Source organism: Rhopilema esculentum, chromosome 14 (assembly GCF_057945365.1).
Source record: "Rhopilema esculentum isolate cy_ngs chromosome 14, ASM5794536v1, whole genome shotgun sequence".
NCBI classification, from domain to species: Eukaryota; Metazoa; Cnidaria; class Scyphozoa; order Rhizostomeae; family Rhizostomatidae; genus Rhopilema; species Rhopilema esculentum.
The window spans coordinates 7688485-7704992 of NC_142828.1; the positions used below are offsets into that span (position 1 = coordinate 7688485).

The following is a 16508-nucleotide window of genomic DNA, read 5'->3' on the forward strand; positions in this document are numbered from 1 at the left end:
GATAAAAGTGTTCTAAATTGGATTTTCGAATGCAAGACGCTGTTTGAAAAGTTTGTTTTTCTTCTAAAGAATTCCTCCAAAGCACTTGTCTAAATATAAACTCTTTCAGAAGAAAGTTCAATACTACATTGAATAAAGTTATAAGATATTCTTTTAAGGATTTTTGGATAACAGAGTAATAAGAACATGCCAAAAATACGAATGTAAAGATTAAACGGAAATAAGAGGTTTCTACTCTCATACATTTCTTAAGAATGAATTGTATGCTTCATATTTCTTGACCCAGTATTGAGAATGCTTTACTTATTCCTGTTCAAATACTGTATTTTCTGACTTTTGAATTGCATGGGATCGTTAACACGGGCACTTTTGCTACCGGGCTTCTAAAACTACTCTGGATCGGTAAGAGTTCCTTGCAATTTGAAAGTCAAATTAAACAGGCCATTACAAATTTTTTCTTTCCTTTTTTTCTATTCTACATACAAAACAAATACGTGGACATCCAATGAATTAACTTCGAACATTCTATCCTTTGCAAGCTCAAACGGTGGAGCTTTGTCTCTTATTGGTTAAGTCAAAATCAGTTGCTCAAGGCGGATTAAAATTATATTCAAAACGCGCTGTCTTGAAATAGCTGTCAGTCTCCTTTTCAACAATTCACTGAGTTGAATGGCACCAGCGTGGATGTAGCGTGAATGTTTCAGTCACATGCAAGTGAAACGGTTGTCTTGCCATCCATTCAGATTTTAGTTATGCTAATAATAACAACTATTGGAAATATTAAACAAGGTAAATTTAGATCAAATAAACCAGTGAACCACGGCAGTAAGGCAATTAGTTGCGTTCAATAACAGCACATAAGCTCATATCTGTATAACCGCAAAATCAATGAAACCCTTTCAGGCCGGGCCTTGCTTCTAATGCTAAGTCGGTACATGTTATGGCCTAAATAGAGATTAATATTCTTGAGGAGAGCTTCGTATGGACATTTCCTGTACTTCCCTCCTATGTTATATGACGTCTCTTGCCATCGAAAAGCTTAAACACAATCCAATAAACAAAATACATTGAGTAATCAAGTAATTAACAAAGGCTAACATTATATTTTGTTTATGAAAATACGTAGCGTTTGCAATATTCAGGGAGCTAAGGAGACAGACAAGACGTGCCAAACAGAGCAGTGTCAAAACAAATCAAAAAGTGCTTCACACAGAAGTTTTAAACACAACCACCGAACGCCTTCAATGTACACTGTAATTTCAAGTTGTTATTAAGTTTGTAATTAGCTGTTATGAATTCAGTATTTCCAAGTTTCTTGTACACTTGAGCCTTGTTATTACTGAGTTGTATGTAGTTCACAATTAGCATGAAAACGGTTATCAGAAAAACTCATTAGTGACTGAGCTACAAACGGAAAAGGCAATTCTACGCCGATGATGTTCTCAGTTCTCCTATTTCCCTTGCATGTCTGCAATATTTATTTTTTGTTGGTTTGGCTTAAAAGCCTCAAAGTGTATTAGCTTATCTCTGGCAGAACTGAAATCATCAGAAGACGAAAAACGTAATAGGATATAACTAGATGGAGATTAGTGCAGTCTGACAAGCTTTAAAATAGCTAGCCACTTCTCAGAAATTCCATTAACTACCTCTTGATAAGCGAACTGATGACTCGAACTTAACAGTACCTAATAACATTAAACAGCCATTTTAATATATTTTCAAAAGAGGAACTGTGCGATTGATGACAAACACCTGTTTCTTTGCGCAATTCATCCAGCTCTGAAAAACACATGGCATCAGTATTATTTTGGCTTGTAAATCTCACTTCTTTATTCAACACTGTTCTAGCACACTGATATATTCAAAACACTAATAAGACCTAATCACCATTTTGACAAATACATGTGTCAGTTTGGTTTACGCAAACAGTGGTGGTTTCCATGCATTCTCAAAACTTTTAACTGGGAATCCTACTCCATGTAATTGGACATTTTAGCCAAGTGTTAACTGGATAGCATTTATATTTGGTTTTCGCCTTTCTTGAAAATTATTTACATTCTCGCAAGGCAGTCGTTATTTAGAACTGAATACGCAGGGAAAGGCTTCTTCTACATGGGTGCAAAGATTTTTAATGTACTGCAACTTGCTGCAAGGATGTCTGACAACTCAGCTGCCTTCAGGAAGATCATAAATAATTTTTTTGCATAGCATAACAACTTATAAACAACTAAATTCCTAAAGATGTGATTATCATCTAATTTTTATTTTCTTTTTAAGTATCTTTCATTTCTACAGGACCAACATTGATGGCAGCAATCAATTGTCGCTATCAAGTTTTTTCATTGTTTAAAAATTCATTTTATCATTACCATTATATATATACTATATTTTCATAGTTACACATTTCAGTTTAAAAAATGACGATTTGGAAACTTGCTCTAGTTCTTATTGGAATCATAATCAGAAACAATCTAATTCATTTTTCCATACCAGTTTAGTAAATTATATTCGTACTGAATCTAAATCTACCGCTCTTTGTAATTTTTGGGATTTTGATCAATGTTCTTTGAATCCCAAACCCCTTTTATGCTTAGATTTCCTCCACTGTGTTTTGTAGCAAAAGATCCACCCTCGTTTACGTCACTCACCTAACTTCGTAGAAGTTCCTTGTCAAATATAGTCTCTACAAAATAACATCATAATCAATGTAGCTGAAATCATTATATTAGAAAAATGCAACTTCTCCTCAAAACTGTTACGATTGGAATACGACAGTAAACTCGCACAATATGGATTTCAAATTAGAACCAAGGCACTTGAAAAAGGTACATTGAAGGCGTATTGACGTTGCCTTGCCTTTATCAAACATCTTTCCTCTGAAAAAGCAGGGTGATTTCTAAAATGATTTGAGGCAGACTCATTTGTGCCAAAAAGCATCATCATGGTTCAGACCAGCGGAATGAGCGTGCAGTGATTCCCGTGTGTTTAATTGTATCAAGAATGATTGTTTGCTGTGGTCTCGAAATGATTTTAGGCTACCAAAATCAAACTAAACACTCAAAATCTAATGTTGTAAACAATACTGGGTGTGGATGACATTAAACGAAGTCCAGGAATTTTTACGGTGCAACAAGAGAATAGACTATCTTATCATTCTCATTTTTTTTATTCGATGACCAAAAAGTACCATAGTAACAAAAATCAGCATGTCGGAGGCTAGAATCAATAATGCATACAAATAGTTTCACGTGTGGTAAATTTATCATAGGGTTAGTCTCAAGGAATGATTTTGGAATAATCTAAAGAAATAATTTAAGAAAAATTGTCTTAGTAAGGAAATATACCATCAAGCTATATTGCTGAGTGACGTCAAAGGACGTGAAAGTTAAAGAAATGAAAAGTTAGATTTGAATTGAGACTAGAATTTCAAGAAAAATTTACCAGTTATCGGATTTCTAAAAAATAACACGTGGCGTTAGCTCAGAAAAATTTCGGTTGTACAGGAAGATGCTTACAAAGACCAGGCATCTCAACATCGAAATTATACGTTCTAAATGAAAAGATCAAAAAACTTTAAAGCTTAAAAGCTTGAATTTAGCTGAATTTAGATAAAAATGTTGACATAAACCTAATAGAAGTTATGTCTAATAAACATCAAATCACCAGTAGTTGCAGAACTTCTTACGGTGAAAGTTGAAAAAGTCATCAACATAAAAATAAATAAAAAGCATCAATTATACTTTCTATTAGTTTCTATTAAAATGCTTGTTTGCTAGACGAAATTCTTTGATTAAAATGGCATAGTCAAATCGTAAAAGTTTTAGATATGCCGTTATTAGGTGTCAAAAAGCCATTAGAGTAAGCCCTTGAATGGCTTAAAAGTGTAATATCATAGCAAAAACACGCCTAGCAGCAGTGCTGGGCTACTCGAAAAGGCAGTCTCTTTTAGCATATGTGTAGATTGAAAAAAATATCAAAATTAGTTTTTGCTTCAGCTTTCTAATGTCCATATGATTAATCTTTTGAAATTTTCTAGACTCAACTTTGACACAAGTTTGTTGCTCCTTGGATTGCCGTTGCTATGCTTCATTGCAGCCAATGGAAAGAATTCTATTTCATGAAGAAGCCCCTCCTCCATGTGCGTTTTATAGGATACAAGAGATTCCCCTAGCTTATTAGGCACTCACGAAATTAAAAATTGTTCATTCAATTGAATCACGTTGCTTTCACTCAAAAAATCAGACTAGGGATGGCGTAATAAAGGCTTGCAAAAAGGCACAAAACTAAATTGGTTTTAAAAGTTCTTCAATTTTATTACCAAATGTTCATTTAAGGCAAATAATATGCCTTGGAACGTTTGTAAAAGTTTACCAAAAGGCTTTGAAGTTTAAGTAATTTTTAAAACAAAATCATCTCCCCTTCAAACTTCTCAGTAAAAAGTGACCAATACAAGGTAATTAGTATTTAAGATTTCAAAGTTTCTCACATGTAGGTCTTGCTCAAATAATCAAAACAAAACAATTGTTGAATAGAATATAAAAGTGCCCTACATTTGGCAACGTAGAAAATTTAAAGAAGGTAAGACAATTGATTTTCTTACAGGGAATAGTAGCCGATCTTTGAATTAGCTCTAAACATACTGAAAGGAAATTCTTAAAAGCAGTTCAAGCCCCTAGTCTAAAAACTAACAAAGAGGGCATGTCAGAGAAGAAGGTATATTCAAAAAGAGAAACATGATTTGAATGAGATTGGCCTTATGTTTATATTTAATAAAAGTTTGGTTGTAACTGCCACAGGTATTTTGGTTTTCTTAGCCATCCTGCTAAGAGAGACAGAAATAAACCCTTGCAGCCTATAAAGGGGATATAATTGGGCAACCTGTTTGAGCTATAAAGGAATTATGCCTTTTGGCTGGCTAGTAAACCCTAGCTGGCTACTACGCATGACTTTAAGTTTTAGACCTATATCGTCTGTTCATGGATTACATTTATAAAAGCGCTATTTAATTAAAAAATATTAATCAAGAATGTGATGTTTTTCAATGTAAAATCCAGATATAATCTTTCTTCAATTCCTTTTTTATGGGAACTCAAAAGTTTAGTCTTTTGTCAATTTATAGTAGTATTTTCAAAAAATGAGCCTTTGTTTGAAATATTTAACAATCTATGATAAGACAGAATCCTTTTCTTACTTTTGTTTATTTTAGTTTGTATTATATTTATTCATCTTACTTGTACCCTAAGCAAATGATTTATGCGAAATTCTTAACAGTCCTTAATTTATTACAAGTAGCATTGAATGCCATGGCTTCGAAGGTTATAAAATTGTGTGTCATCTCGTTTTAAGCTATCTATTTTCCTTCAACTAGCCAGATTGAGTGTCAACTAAGACCTTAGTAGCAAACAATTTCATGATATACAGGTTGATAGATTATTGCATGTAAACTTAACTTAATTGTAAGAAATATTTATAATAATTTCGCTCATTTTGTGTACAAATTGTGTCCTTTTAAGGGATTTTGGATCATAATTTCTTCCTCACATTTATCTGGAATTTTCCATAAGAAAGAACATTCTGAAAAATCTTTGGGATGAATACTAACGGTAGTTGGTAAAATACGCGGTAAATATTTTTGAAAGATAGAAGAGATAGTTTACTTATGATAACACATAGGAGAGATCTTTAATGAATATTTGACTTTTGATAGGTTATTGAAAAGTGCCTTTGGCTCCATCTAATAAAATTTTTCAGAACATGATAGTGCGCACAAAGAATACAATTATCAAAAAATATGGTTGATTTTTTCCCCTCTAGTTACACAACTAGCGAGTTGAAACAAGGCTTCATTATATCTTAAAATATATTGACTATCCAAGAGTATTATAAAGGTTGCAAGACATCAATAAAGTGTGTCAATTGAAGAATTGACATATTGCGTCGTCATGTCCTAAAATATAACCAATGTTGATCAAAACCGACGGTACTAAAAATTACACCTAGTAAAATCCACCTAAGTTTATTCTAAAAGTGCCACTAAAAAAGGATTTTCGAACAGTTTCTTTAAAATGAGGCTGATCAGTACTGCGGTTTCTAACACTACAATATACGTTAAATAAATTTAGAGGTGCATTGTTGTCAGCGCCATTGGTACTCATCACTTAAATATTTCTATATGGAGTTATGGTATTAGAACGTGAAGGAATGAATGATGATATAAAGGTAAACAGGCCTAAGGAGTGTCATTATAACAATCTCTACGAGAAGCGTTTGAACTCTACCCTGCATTTATAATGTCTTTTTCAGTCATCTGCCCTCCCCCCTCCCCATTGAAAAAGATTTTCTGCTAGAAAAGAGCACCTGCGGCTTATATGGTATTTACTATAATTGTAAACATTGTGTGGGTTGGTTAGGGCGCAAAGGTGGTACATGTTTACTGGGTGTTCCAAAGACTGTCGATCAGACATTATGGCCTACAAAAGCAAACAAAAGAGCAATCTTGACTGGATTTTTATTTATCTGTGTAAACTTGTTTCGAAAATCTTTCTAGCCGATAATATAATCAGTTTCACCGCTTTTTTCGACAGTCGAGAAGGCATAACGCAGGCGTGAGCGTTTAACGTTAAAATTACGTAACAGTAATCTTTATTCATTTAAAATAATCCTTCAAAGATTACTACAAGCATAACAATTTTGGGCCACAAATGATGGCGTCTTTTCAAGAAACTGAGACGCTATAGAAGATTTGTGGAGCGCCTGTGGAGGATAGAACCTTGAATACCTCATTTTTGGGAATAGCTGAGGTTATTAGACGAAATTACTCAACCCCCAAGCAAGTTTATCTTCAAGATTACATGTCTGACTGTGTCTAAGTCAAACAGTCAAATTTACGTCCTGTCTGTCTTGAAGACCAAATTTCTTTAAGTCTATAATAATTTGTTTTCTAAACAAATTAATTTGGCTGTGCTTGCGATGCATTATGAATTCATTTAAGATTGGCTAAGCCAACAAACCTGTAAGTTTTCGGACATACAGAATGTAAACATTAAAGCAGAAATATATTTAGGTACTCAATTCTTGTGCCCGCGGAAACAATCCTAATTGTATTTATCGACTATTTGCTAATACGATGTGGATTTTAGATTTTTATACAATAAGCGGCCTTTGTTTAGATCTGATGGCTCCCTAAGGCAAACAAAGATTATTAGGTATTTCAGTGTTATATGAGATAATCAGGTAACTTTCGCACGCCATGCAAAGTGTCAAGGTTCTGGTTTCATACTTCTCTCACGTAGGTTTAGCAAAGAGAGAAAAGAGTTCGCAGTATATCGTGCTGATCTTCTTGGAGCACCTTAACATAAACAAACTGAACACTTGCGAGGCATCTGTTTGTATTTACGGGGAAGGCAAATATGCACCTTAATCAGAGAAGAATTTTAGAAGTCACGATTTCTAATGCCCTACGTTTTGGTTTTCTGTCACTTTTCCCTGACACGCCTATCAGATATACGGTAAATAATTTCCTACAACCGATTTTATGGTGATACAATTATTAAAAATGACTTTGAAATAAACAAACAGTTTAAAAAATAGGAAAGCTTTTCGTCTGACACATCTAAAAGTATATTTAGTCTGAAAAATGATCCAAAAATCCAAGATAAGAAGCATAGTTGTGGAACGAAATAGGCGATCAGGAATTAGTTTACTGTTAAAGTTGTCCACTTGCCTCAGTGCCACTTGCCTATTAAAATGTTACCAATGGGGGCCAAGGGTAGAAACATACTCCCTCTGTTAACACAATAGCAGCTTCTTTATTTTATTTAGATTGATTATAAAACTGCTAGAAGAAGCGACGAACGAGATCTATCAATCGTCTTAAATATTTCACCATGGTAGTTATTGTTACAATATGGGTTTTACATTGTGTTTTAGAATGTTTTCCTTTATCAAAGCTATTTTTAACTTGCTATAAATCATTTTATCGGATTATTGTAAAAATGCTGCGAAGTAATCCATCGATTTTCCTTTATGAAGATTCTTTAGCCCAAAATTATTTTGGACGCTTCATTAACCAGAAAATAGACATGGAAATTTGTCTAGGGCAGAAAGAGACAATCTGCGGGTTGTGGGACAAGCCCGACCCAGCAGTGAATTTTGGCTGCCCTGGATCCGAAAGAATGGCACACAGATATCCCCAGCTTTATTGCTGGCCCAACACTTTCTGGCCCACCCTGAAATACAAGGACACCAAACACCCTAAACTTGGCAACAAGATAAGAACTTTTTAATAGATTAAGTAATTGACAAAAGTATTTCATGACTATGATACAAGTACTGGTACAAAATTTGATACATGAATTTTGCATAAGGGTTTTATAGAAATCAACTTATATTTAGAGAGTTGCGAATACTACTAAACGAGATTTGATGTCAAAATATCGTCACCGAGACTGAAGAATAAAAACTCTCAATGGCAAAATTTTTCGTATTCTTCCAAAAATAAACACCATTTCAGCACTAGCTGTTCGTTGAGGTAGCGCTCATTACATTAAAGACTCACTGCTAACAATGAGCCATTGCGCTACGTAAGCATCCCATAATGCATTTTTAGACTGTCTAAAATCAATTACTGCCATTGTTTGGACCATCGCCACGCTCGCAAAAGGCCCATTGTTAGCAATGAGTCTTTTAATTTATGTACGAGAGCTGTGACAATATAATATTATTTCCTTTTTAAGGTCTTATGAACAACAATTGGCTTTCCACTTAATGTCTTAGGGAACCAACCGCTGTAATATTGTCGCAGATGGTAACGTTAGTGGCATCGCTTACTTTTACAAGAACTTTTGCATCTCTATCTATTGAAGAAATATATTGTGTTGTTGGACCAACAATGTGAAATATCTTGTTAATACAATGCTGCTTAGAATATAGAGCAATACAATATTTCCTGTTCAAGAATAGAGACGTAGTGCTTTTCTTGTAAATCCCTTCATAACTATTAACTGGCAGTGGGTACCTCGCATACACATTTCTTTTTTGTAACAACGTAACTTTTTAGAACGCAGCCCTTCAAAATAATAAAGTTTAGACCATCTTAAGGAAAGGTAGGCCTACTGTGGACGAAAACTAACAACACTCCATAGATTCTAGTGATGTAAACACTACGTTAAATGGATGGATAAAGTGTATGGATGTTGTTTTGAAGTTAATTACTAGCATTAGGAGTTTTAAATCATTCAATTGGAGAACATAATAAGAACTTAAATCTAAAAAATATAAAATTTTGCTATTTCGAAAGTGCTTATAACAAATGCGCGTACCCTTCCAAAAACGTAGAAAATATGTAAGAATAGGGTGGTGGTCTCTTATTGACACGCCCACGGAAAGAGGCCTCAACGCTTTCTTTCTCAAATATGAAAGCGGCAAACTTCACTGTATATATAAATTTGGTATCCACGTTGTGCAAAGTCCATACCTGTTCCAACTAATGGACGAATTCTTAAAATGTCAGGAGTACTAGACGAGTATTGTTACAATGCAAAAGAAACGTATTGCGGGTCTTGAATCTTTAAATAAAGCATGTTGTTTAAGCATACTTTAACAGGTTTGGTTAGTCAACATTTGCCGAAAAACTGGTGGTTATGTGTACAGTAACATTACTACAGGTGGAATGTATCCATAGAAGCATTGCAGAACACCTCTTAAAAGCCCCAAAAGTTGTGATAGATACTATTTTATTGGCTTGATACTATTGTAAATGGTGCCTCGGAGTGGAGCTATGATTTTAATGCGAGGTTCGATAAATGGCTTTTCAAATTGTCTAGAAACCAAAGATTTCTTAATGGTTTTCAACATGCCACTCAGAAATCTACTCAAAACTACAGGCGGAAAACTGTGATTGGTTTGCTAATTTTATCATAAGCTTAGGGATCGTTTTGTTAAACGGTTCCTTGGGAAAATGCAGCAAAATTGTAAGACTTGAATGAAAAATGCCTTAACATTTCCAAACAAGGTATTGATGCAAGGATTTTCAAAGGTCTTTTGCCATCTATTACGATATACGTTTGCGTCTAAAAGTGTGAAAGCTAAAACTAAAGGGAGATTCCTGAGGCCATTTCAGAGAGCCCTACGAATAGACATTGAATAAAAAATGTTAAGTAATGGTTAAGTATTTATCCACGGAATAATCCGTACATAAAAAAAATTCAATAACTCAAAATATCGCCACAATTTAGGAATATTTTGACTACTTTCAAGATTTATAAGTTGTTGATCATGCTGAAATGAGAGCACTTATGTGACCTGGGCTGGCATGTTATGATCTTGATCATTCAACACAAATTGCTCCTTTGGAAAGCATTGTAAACAACCAGATGTCTCAATTTTTTGATGCCTTACTAGGCCTGCTTTATTTTAGCCTCAGGTCATTGCTCCCCACAAATATTGCATTTTCAATCGTTAAATGACACGGTACAAATAAAGGAAGAGATCTCTATGAGGAAAAGGGTATGGCAAACAATAATCTTAATGAAATTACTCGTCTTTATTACTTTGGTTTGATAATACCCCATATTCAGAAACTGTTCCCCACTTTCCGGCAGTTATATCTCGTCCTTTACTCTACCGTCTATAGAGCCATTCTAAAAGCTTGGTACTGTGCAATTAAGCTACGTTTTAGAAACATAGCTGATAGTAGTAAAAGCCTTAGGACTTTTTAAAAGAATGGTGTACCAAATAAGAGAAATCAGCAAAATAGAACCAAAAGGAGCAGTGTTTATGAATGCAAAATCAAAGCCCTTTCGTTGAGATTCAGTCAGCAAATCTGTACCGCTACAGATTATGAAAACACAGTTAACAAATGCTAAGTGTCAGCATAAACAAGGAGTGCGCACGATTAAAGAAAAGGCAGCTATATTAGGCAGCTTTAGTACTAGCAAAGAAATTATTTATGTATTTCGCAGAGACCACATAAAAATCAATGTACAACAAGGTTTATGTCGTTTAATAACTATAAAATTATTATTTGTGATTTTAAGATTGTGATTTTGTAGTTTCATTTTACGATGCAATGCATCCAGCAAGCTTTCTTCATAGTAAACATTGTTCACAAAAATCGTTATCCTTTGATGTAAATGTATTAAGCAAATATATTTTAGTTTATTAAATAAAAGTTATAGTAGCGTTCTTTATTTTCAGGAGCTAGTTAGTTCTCCATCGCAACTCAGAAGGCTTCGTTTGAAGTATTCCTAGTTCGATAAAGGTGTCTCAAACACTCTTAACAACTTGAATGGAATTTTCCACCAAAAAGTTAAAAGATTCATATTAAATTTAAGGTATGCACTGGAAGCCTAACCATCAGAACTACTGTGACACAAAGATTCGTTTTGGCAGAAAAACTACAACATAAGCAAGGAGAACGGAGATTGTCGACAACGGTCTGGGATGTAGGAAAATCAAGTGAAAGGGTTATGTATAACACTCTGAGCAACACAAAATCACCATGCACTTTGACAACTCACTTTTGAATATCACCTTCTATGCAATGACAAAAACAGAATGGCATCTAGAATTATACCAGCATAATCCCCAATGAACAAAACGCAACTAAGCAACTTTAGTGCATGTGAAAACGCAATTTCTAAAGTCGGGTATATGCTAACAGCATTTATAGTTATCATCGTTTGAAGTTATAATTAAATGTAAATGCAATGTGTTAATTAAGGTGGATAGACTGAATTGTTTTTAACGTAGATATGAAATCATGAATATAAAATGTGTTTACATTTCTCTTTGCTGTTGATTTTATAACCAATATGTGAAAGATCTGACAGGCAAAACATACTATACTCTGGCAAATATATTGCTCAGACAAATTTATTATAATCTGAATCTGACTGACGTAGTACTTTAATCAATATAAACATTACTCATGATCGAAAGTAGCAATTAATAAGCATTAAAGAGAGAAAGACTTGGACAGAAAGAAAATTATCCGTACCGACAACCATCGCCTTAAACTTTGAGAAAATGCATTTGAAACTAAGAAATATTTCATGTATTTGTGCCACTTTGAACTTTATTCTGGGGGTAATTTGAGTTAATTATACTTGGTTCGCATTCTTTAATACCATGTTCTCCGCATAAACACCTTACGTGCGCTGAGCGAATTTCTCACGCTAAAAAGACATCCATGTTTTATTCGAAGGGAATTATGCTTCCATAATGAATTTACTTCTTTAAGTGAACGTGTGGTAGCTGTGAAGCAACTGAGACATTTTGCCTTATTAAGTAGGAAATTGTGTCAATTGGGCGTTGGACACCCGCCATATTGAAAACAAAACAAATGATAACGAAAGCCATAGCTGCTTTTTCAAGCGGCTGCAACACAAAGATTCTGAAAGAGCATGGGGAATACTGCTCTTTAAAAGGGAATGAGTACGAGACAATGTACAAACTTAATGACAAGGAAATAGATACAGATATTACATGTTTGAGGCATTGGAATGAAGTTCCTGTTCATAACATGATTCAGATTATTTACACATTTGTATCCATATCCTAAAAACCACTGAATTCGAAAATGAATTCTTTGAACAGTTTTACAAATAAACTACATAAGAGTTATCTGAATAAAGTGTTTGAAAGCCAAAAAAACAAACTCTTTGGGAATGTTTTCTAATATGGGAAAGAAATTGAGAAGAAAAAATGTCAGAAATTCAGAAAAAGATCTAGAATGACAAGCTATTATGTTTCTTTTTTGACTGACTTAAGAAAGCTCTGTACTTGTAAAGAACTGGATTGGACTGTGTTTTGCATTTAATAAGAATATGTTTCCTTTCAGTCAAGAAAACATAGAAATGCTGACATAATCGTTTAGGTTAATAGATATATTTCAAAATATTTGCTTAAAATAGTCTATCAAGGTTTACAATTTAGCTTCCATATCAGGTAGTTGATGAGTGCTCCAATTGTTTAAGATCTATTATGTCTGATCTGGTTGGAGAAAATTTGGTCGTAGGTATATTGTCCCACTTTAATTGTTGAAAATACTTTTAACCTTGTTTAAGTCTCTTCTGGTTATGACTTTTTTAAAATGTATGCAGATTTTTTTATACCTTAGCATGTTGCAATTTAGTTTTAATGGATGGGCCTCTGCACCTAGTAAATCTTTGAATTATCGCTTGATTAATGTAATTTCTAGTGTAAGCAGTAGATGCATTTTATTAACTGAAACTGTTCATGAATTGCCAATCTTCCATTAGGAGAAAACAGCTTTGAAGCTATGAACAAGGATGAATTGTTAGAATCCCCTTTTTATAAGCAAATCTAGTTCAAGATATACTTAACAAGTACAACGTATACATTTCTACTGTTTAGCAATTGCATGTTTGACAGATTATTTGATTTTTATAAGAGTCCAAATGTGTACTGTAAACCCTCAAAATCCAATTTCTACTCGTCTCCCAACTTTTCAATGAACAAACAAATTCTTTACAGATCATAAACAATCTTACATTTGGCTTAGAAATCGGTCTATTAGCCGGCATTTGTTTTTTCTAACGAACCTGAAGCTAAGTATTAGTTTTACAACCATTAAGGAGTTAATACGGCACACACGCCATTGACTGATGAATCATTGCTGACTTTAAACCGTGAGAACAACGAGAGAGGGAGGGATTTCGAGAGCACAAGCTGCTTGATTCCTCGGACACAACGGCACTGGGTTTGGAATAGAAGGACAGGCTAAGATGCATTTAATCTAATTAAAATTATTGCATTATGCAAGGAGAGAATTAGGTTTCCGATGTTGAGTGCTATGGGCTTGTACGCCAAGGTGATAAATGTAATGAAGAATTCAGTTAACTGCAGAATAAATTAAAAACATATCCCCTAATAAAAAAGAAAATGGAGGTTGAAATGCTAAAAGGCAAACAGTGACCCGACAGTGTCCTGTCTCAAAGTGGCTTACGATTTGTGTAAGAAGAACATTTCCGTGGTGTTGTTAGTAAGTAAACACCAAAGATACGGAAATTTGTGTAGACTCATACCCGTCTCAGTTGATCTATACACAAACTTTGTCATAACTCAAAGCAAACTATCTTTCTGGTAATTGAAGGCGTAAGCAATCGGAAGATAAGCTCAATGTGCTTACATCACATTTTTATACAATACTATATTAGCAATAAATGAAAGAAGATGGACAATTAATTAGCAAAAAACATACCACTTTGTTTCGTGAGGCCCATGTGGAGGTTTCTTCCAACATCTCTATTGTTCAGACAAACATCTTGTCTCTCACTTCCTAACTGTGCATAGCCTTGGTGTGGAAATGTCGTATTTGTAAGCTGATGGAAAAAATTATTCCTGTAGTTGGGGAAAGGGTTAAGGTCTTGCCGTGCTTCTCCAGTGTATGAATGCAATCTTTCTGACGGTGTATATATTTGCGTATGAAGACTAAAGGCTGGGTTTGGTGGGTAAATTGCAGTAGTTTGTCTCAAGCCAACATTAGGATTGTACATACTTGTATGATTGCTATACTGATCGTACATGGCCGGATGACTTGGCTCCTGATCTAAGTTGAACGTGTCTGTAGAATGAATTTGCTGTGGTTGAACTGCTCCGTTAAACTCGACCATAGAGGGACGCTCTGTTAAAGATGGTGGCATGTGAGAAAGTCTTGGTGGTGCACTTAAGCTTGCTGTCGTCTGTCCTATGCTTCGATTATATGGAAAGATGGACATCTCCACCCGGTCACAATGACAGATTGCAGATGAATGTGTCTTAATGGTTACAACGTGCCGTTTAACGTTTTAACTCCTCTGGGCTGTGATCGCCAGCCCGCGTTTAATCCGTTAATACAATGAACTCACTTCTACATGAGCACACACCTTATAACAGAAAAAAACACAGTCGCCGACTTAAAGCTGACACCTGTTCTGTAACCAGTCTGCTAGTCGCAGGTTCGCTAAAGATTCTTCTTCAGCGCCCTCGTTACAACAACACGTCGAATTTCTGCATGCTGACTTCTACGCAGCGGACTCGTGTGGTCCCCGCGCTGGCGACTTACCTTGCGGCCTAGCAGATAATTCAAACAAATTTACTGCATAGCTCTTGTAACTGATTTGCTGAAATTATATTTCAAACGGCCCGCCTCGTCTGATTGAATTTTTAGCCAGTGAAGGAATTAGGATTTCACTCCAAAATCGTCGTCAAAAGTCAATGCCCTACTTGTGTTTAGCTTGCTTTGTAAATTATGAGGAATTTATCAAAGGGGATTACATCTATTTGCCAATGTTGCGCCGAAGTTTATCGTGGCGTATGCGCGATTCAATTGTGTTGCGGCCATCAACGTTTACATAGCAGCTTCTTACGTGTCTGTCAGACGATTAGATCGCCGTCAAGGTTAACATCTTATCGGTAATACCGCCCGTGTATCACTTGCCCAGCACGGAAAAGTCAACAGGCTATGTCATTGAGGTTGGGTCAGTACGCGTGTTCGCTTAAAACGACTTCATTTGCTTATCTAAGTGCCTGAACACGGACACCACGTGGCAACCAATTTCCAGGTTTTAAAACATGTAAGCCTTCTTTATTGGATGAATCAACAAGCAAGAGAGCAAGATCATCACACTTCAAAAGAAAGTACTAATACTTTTCTTGGCTATTAGAGATACTGACGAATAATTTTTTGCTAAATCCGGGTTATAGCGCCCCCCCCCCCTTACACCTCCCTTTTATCAGGAATTTTTCAGTTTTCAATTTACGCTGCAAATTCGTACAAATAAACTTTCATGCTTTTGTTTACAATATATAATTTTCCAAAGACCGTTGTGATTCTATATGTCTCTCTTCTCTATGCTGCCTACTCCTAACAATTATTCTAGCGTTCAGAACAACCTCAAACTTACAATAGTAGCGAAGAAGCACATTTGTTTCTGTAACATCTTTGAAATCGATAAACTCTTTAGGTTCTTGAAGCTTAAAAACAAACTGCAGAGTAAATGATTTTTTCGATATATCTCTATATATAAAAATATGTCAAACGAATTTCATGAATTTTTTACTTTGTTAGTCTGTAAAACTATTAAGACAAAACTTTAGAATCATCTGATGAGACTAAACTTGACCTCTGAAATAATGACGCTTATGATTAGGAGAGTGTTTCCTGTACAGTTTTGTCCTAGCGCGTTCGGTTAACATTTTTAAACTATTCATGTTTGGTGAATGACACTTCATGGATGAGAGAAACGACAGGATGGAAGAACGATTTGACGTCATCATGGGATGAAATGAATTCATAGGCTTTGCGGGAAAAGTGTCTTGTTTAGTGATATAGAGAAGTTGTCCAGGATCATATCTATGAAATATCATCGTTGAACTGCAGATACGTGCTTACAAGTTTTAAATGCTATCTTATAGGAAAATATACCATCTTTAGACTTCTGTGCCGTTATTCAATTAGTTGTGAACAAGAAATGTGAATTGCTACTGAAATTATGATTACTTAC

At 34.8% G+C, this 16508-nt stretch overlaps 1 protein-coding gene across 1 annotated transcript in view; it reads right to left on the reverse strand.

Annotated features, from left to right (window-relative positions):
• The window catches only part of LOC135696287 (uncharacterized), a 30139-nt gene extending 14408 nt beyond the window's left edge, over positions 1-15731 (reverse strand). The window contains exon 1 of the mRNA XM_065215634.2: positions 14225-15731. Within this exon, the coding sequence (XP_065071706.2) occupies positions 14225-14741 (517 nt within the window). The 5' untranslated portion in view covers positions 14742-15731. The remainder of the gene's footprint in view (positions 1-14224) is intronic.
• Between the last annotated feature and the right edge of the window lie 777 nt (positions 15732-16508).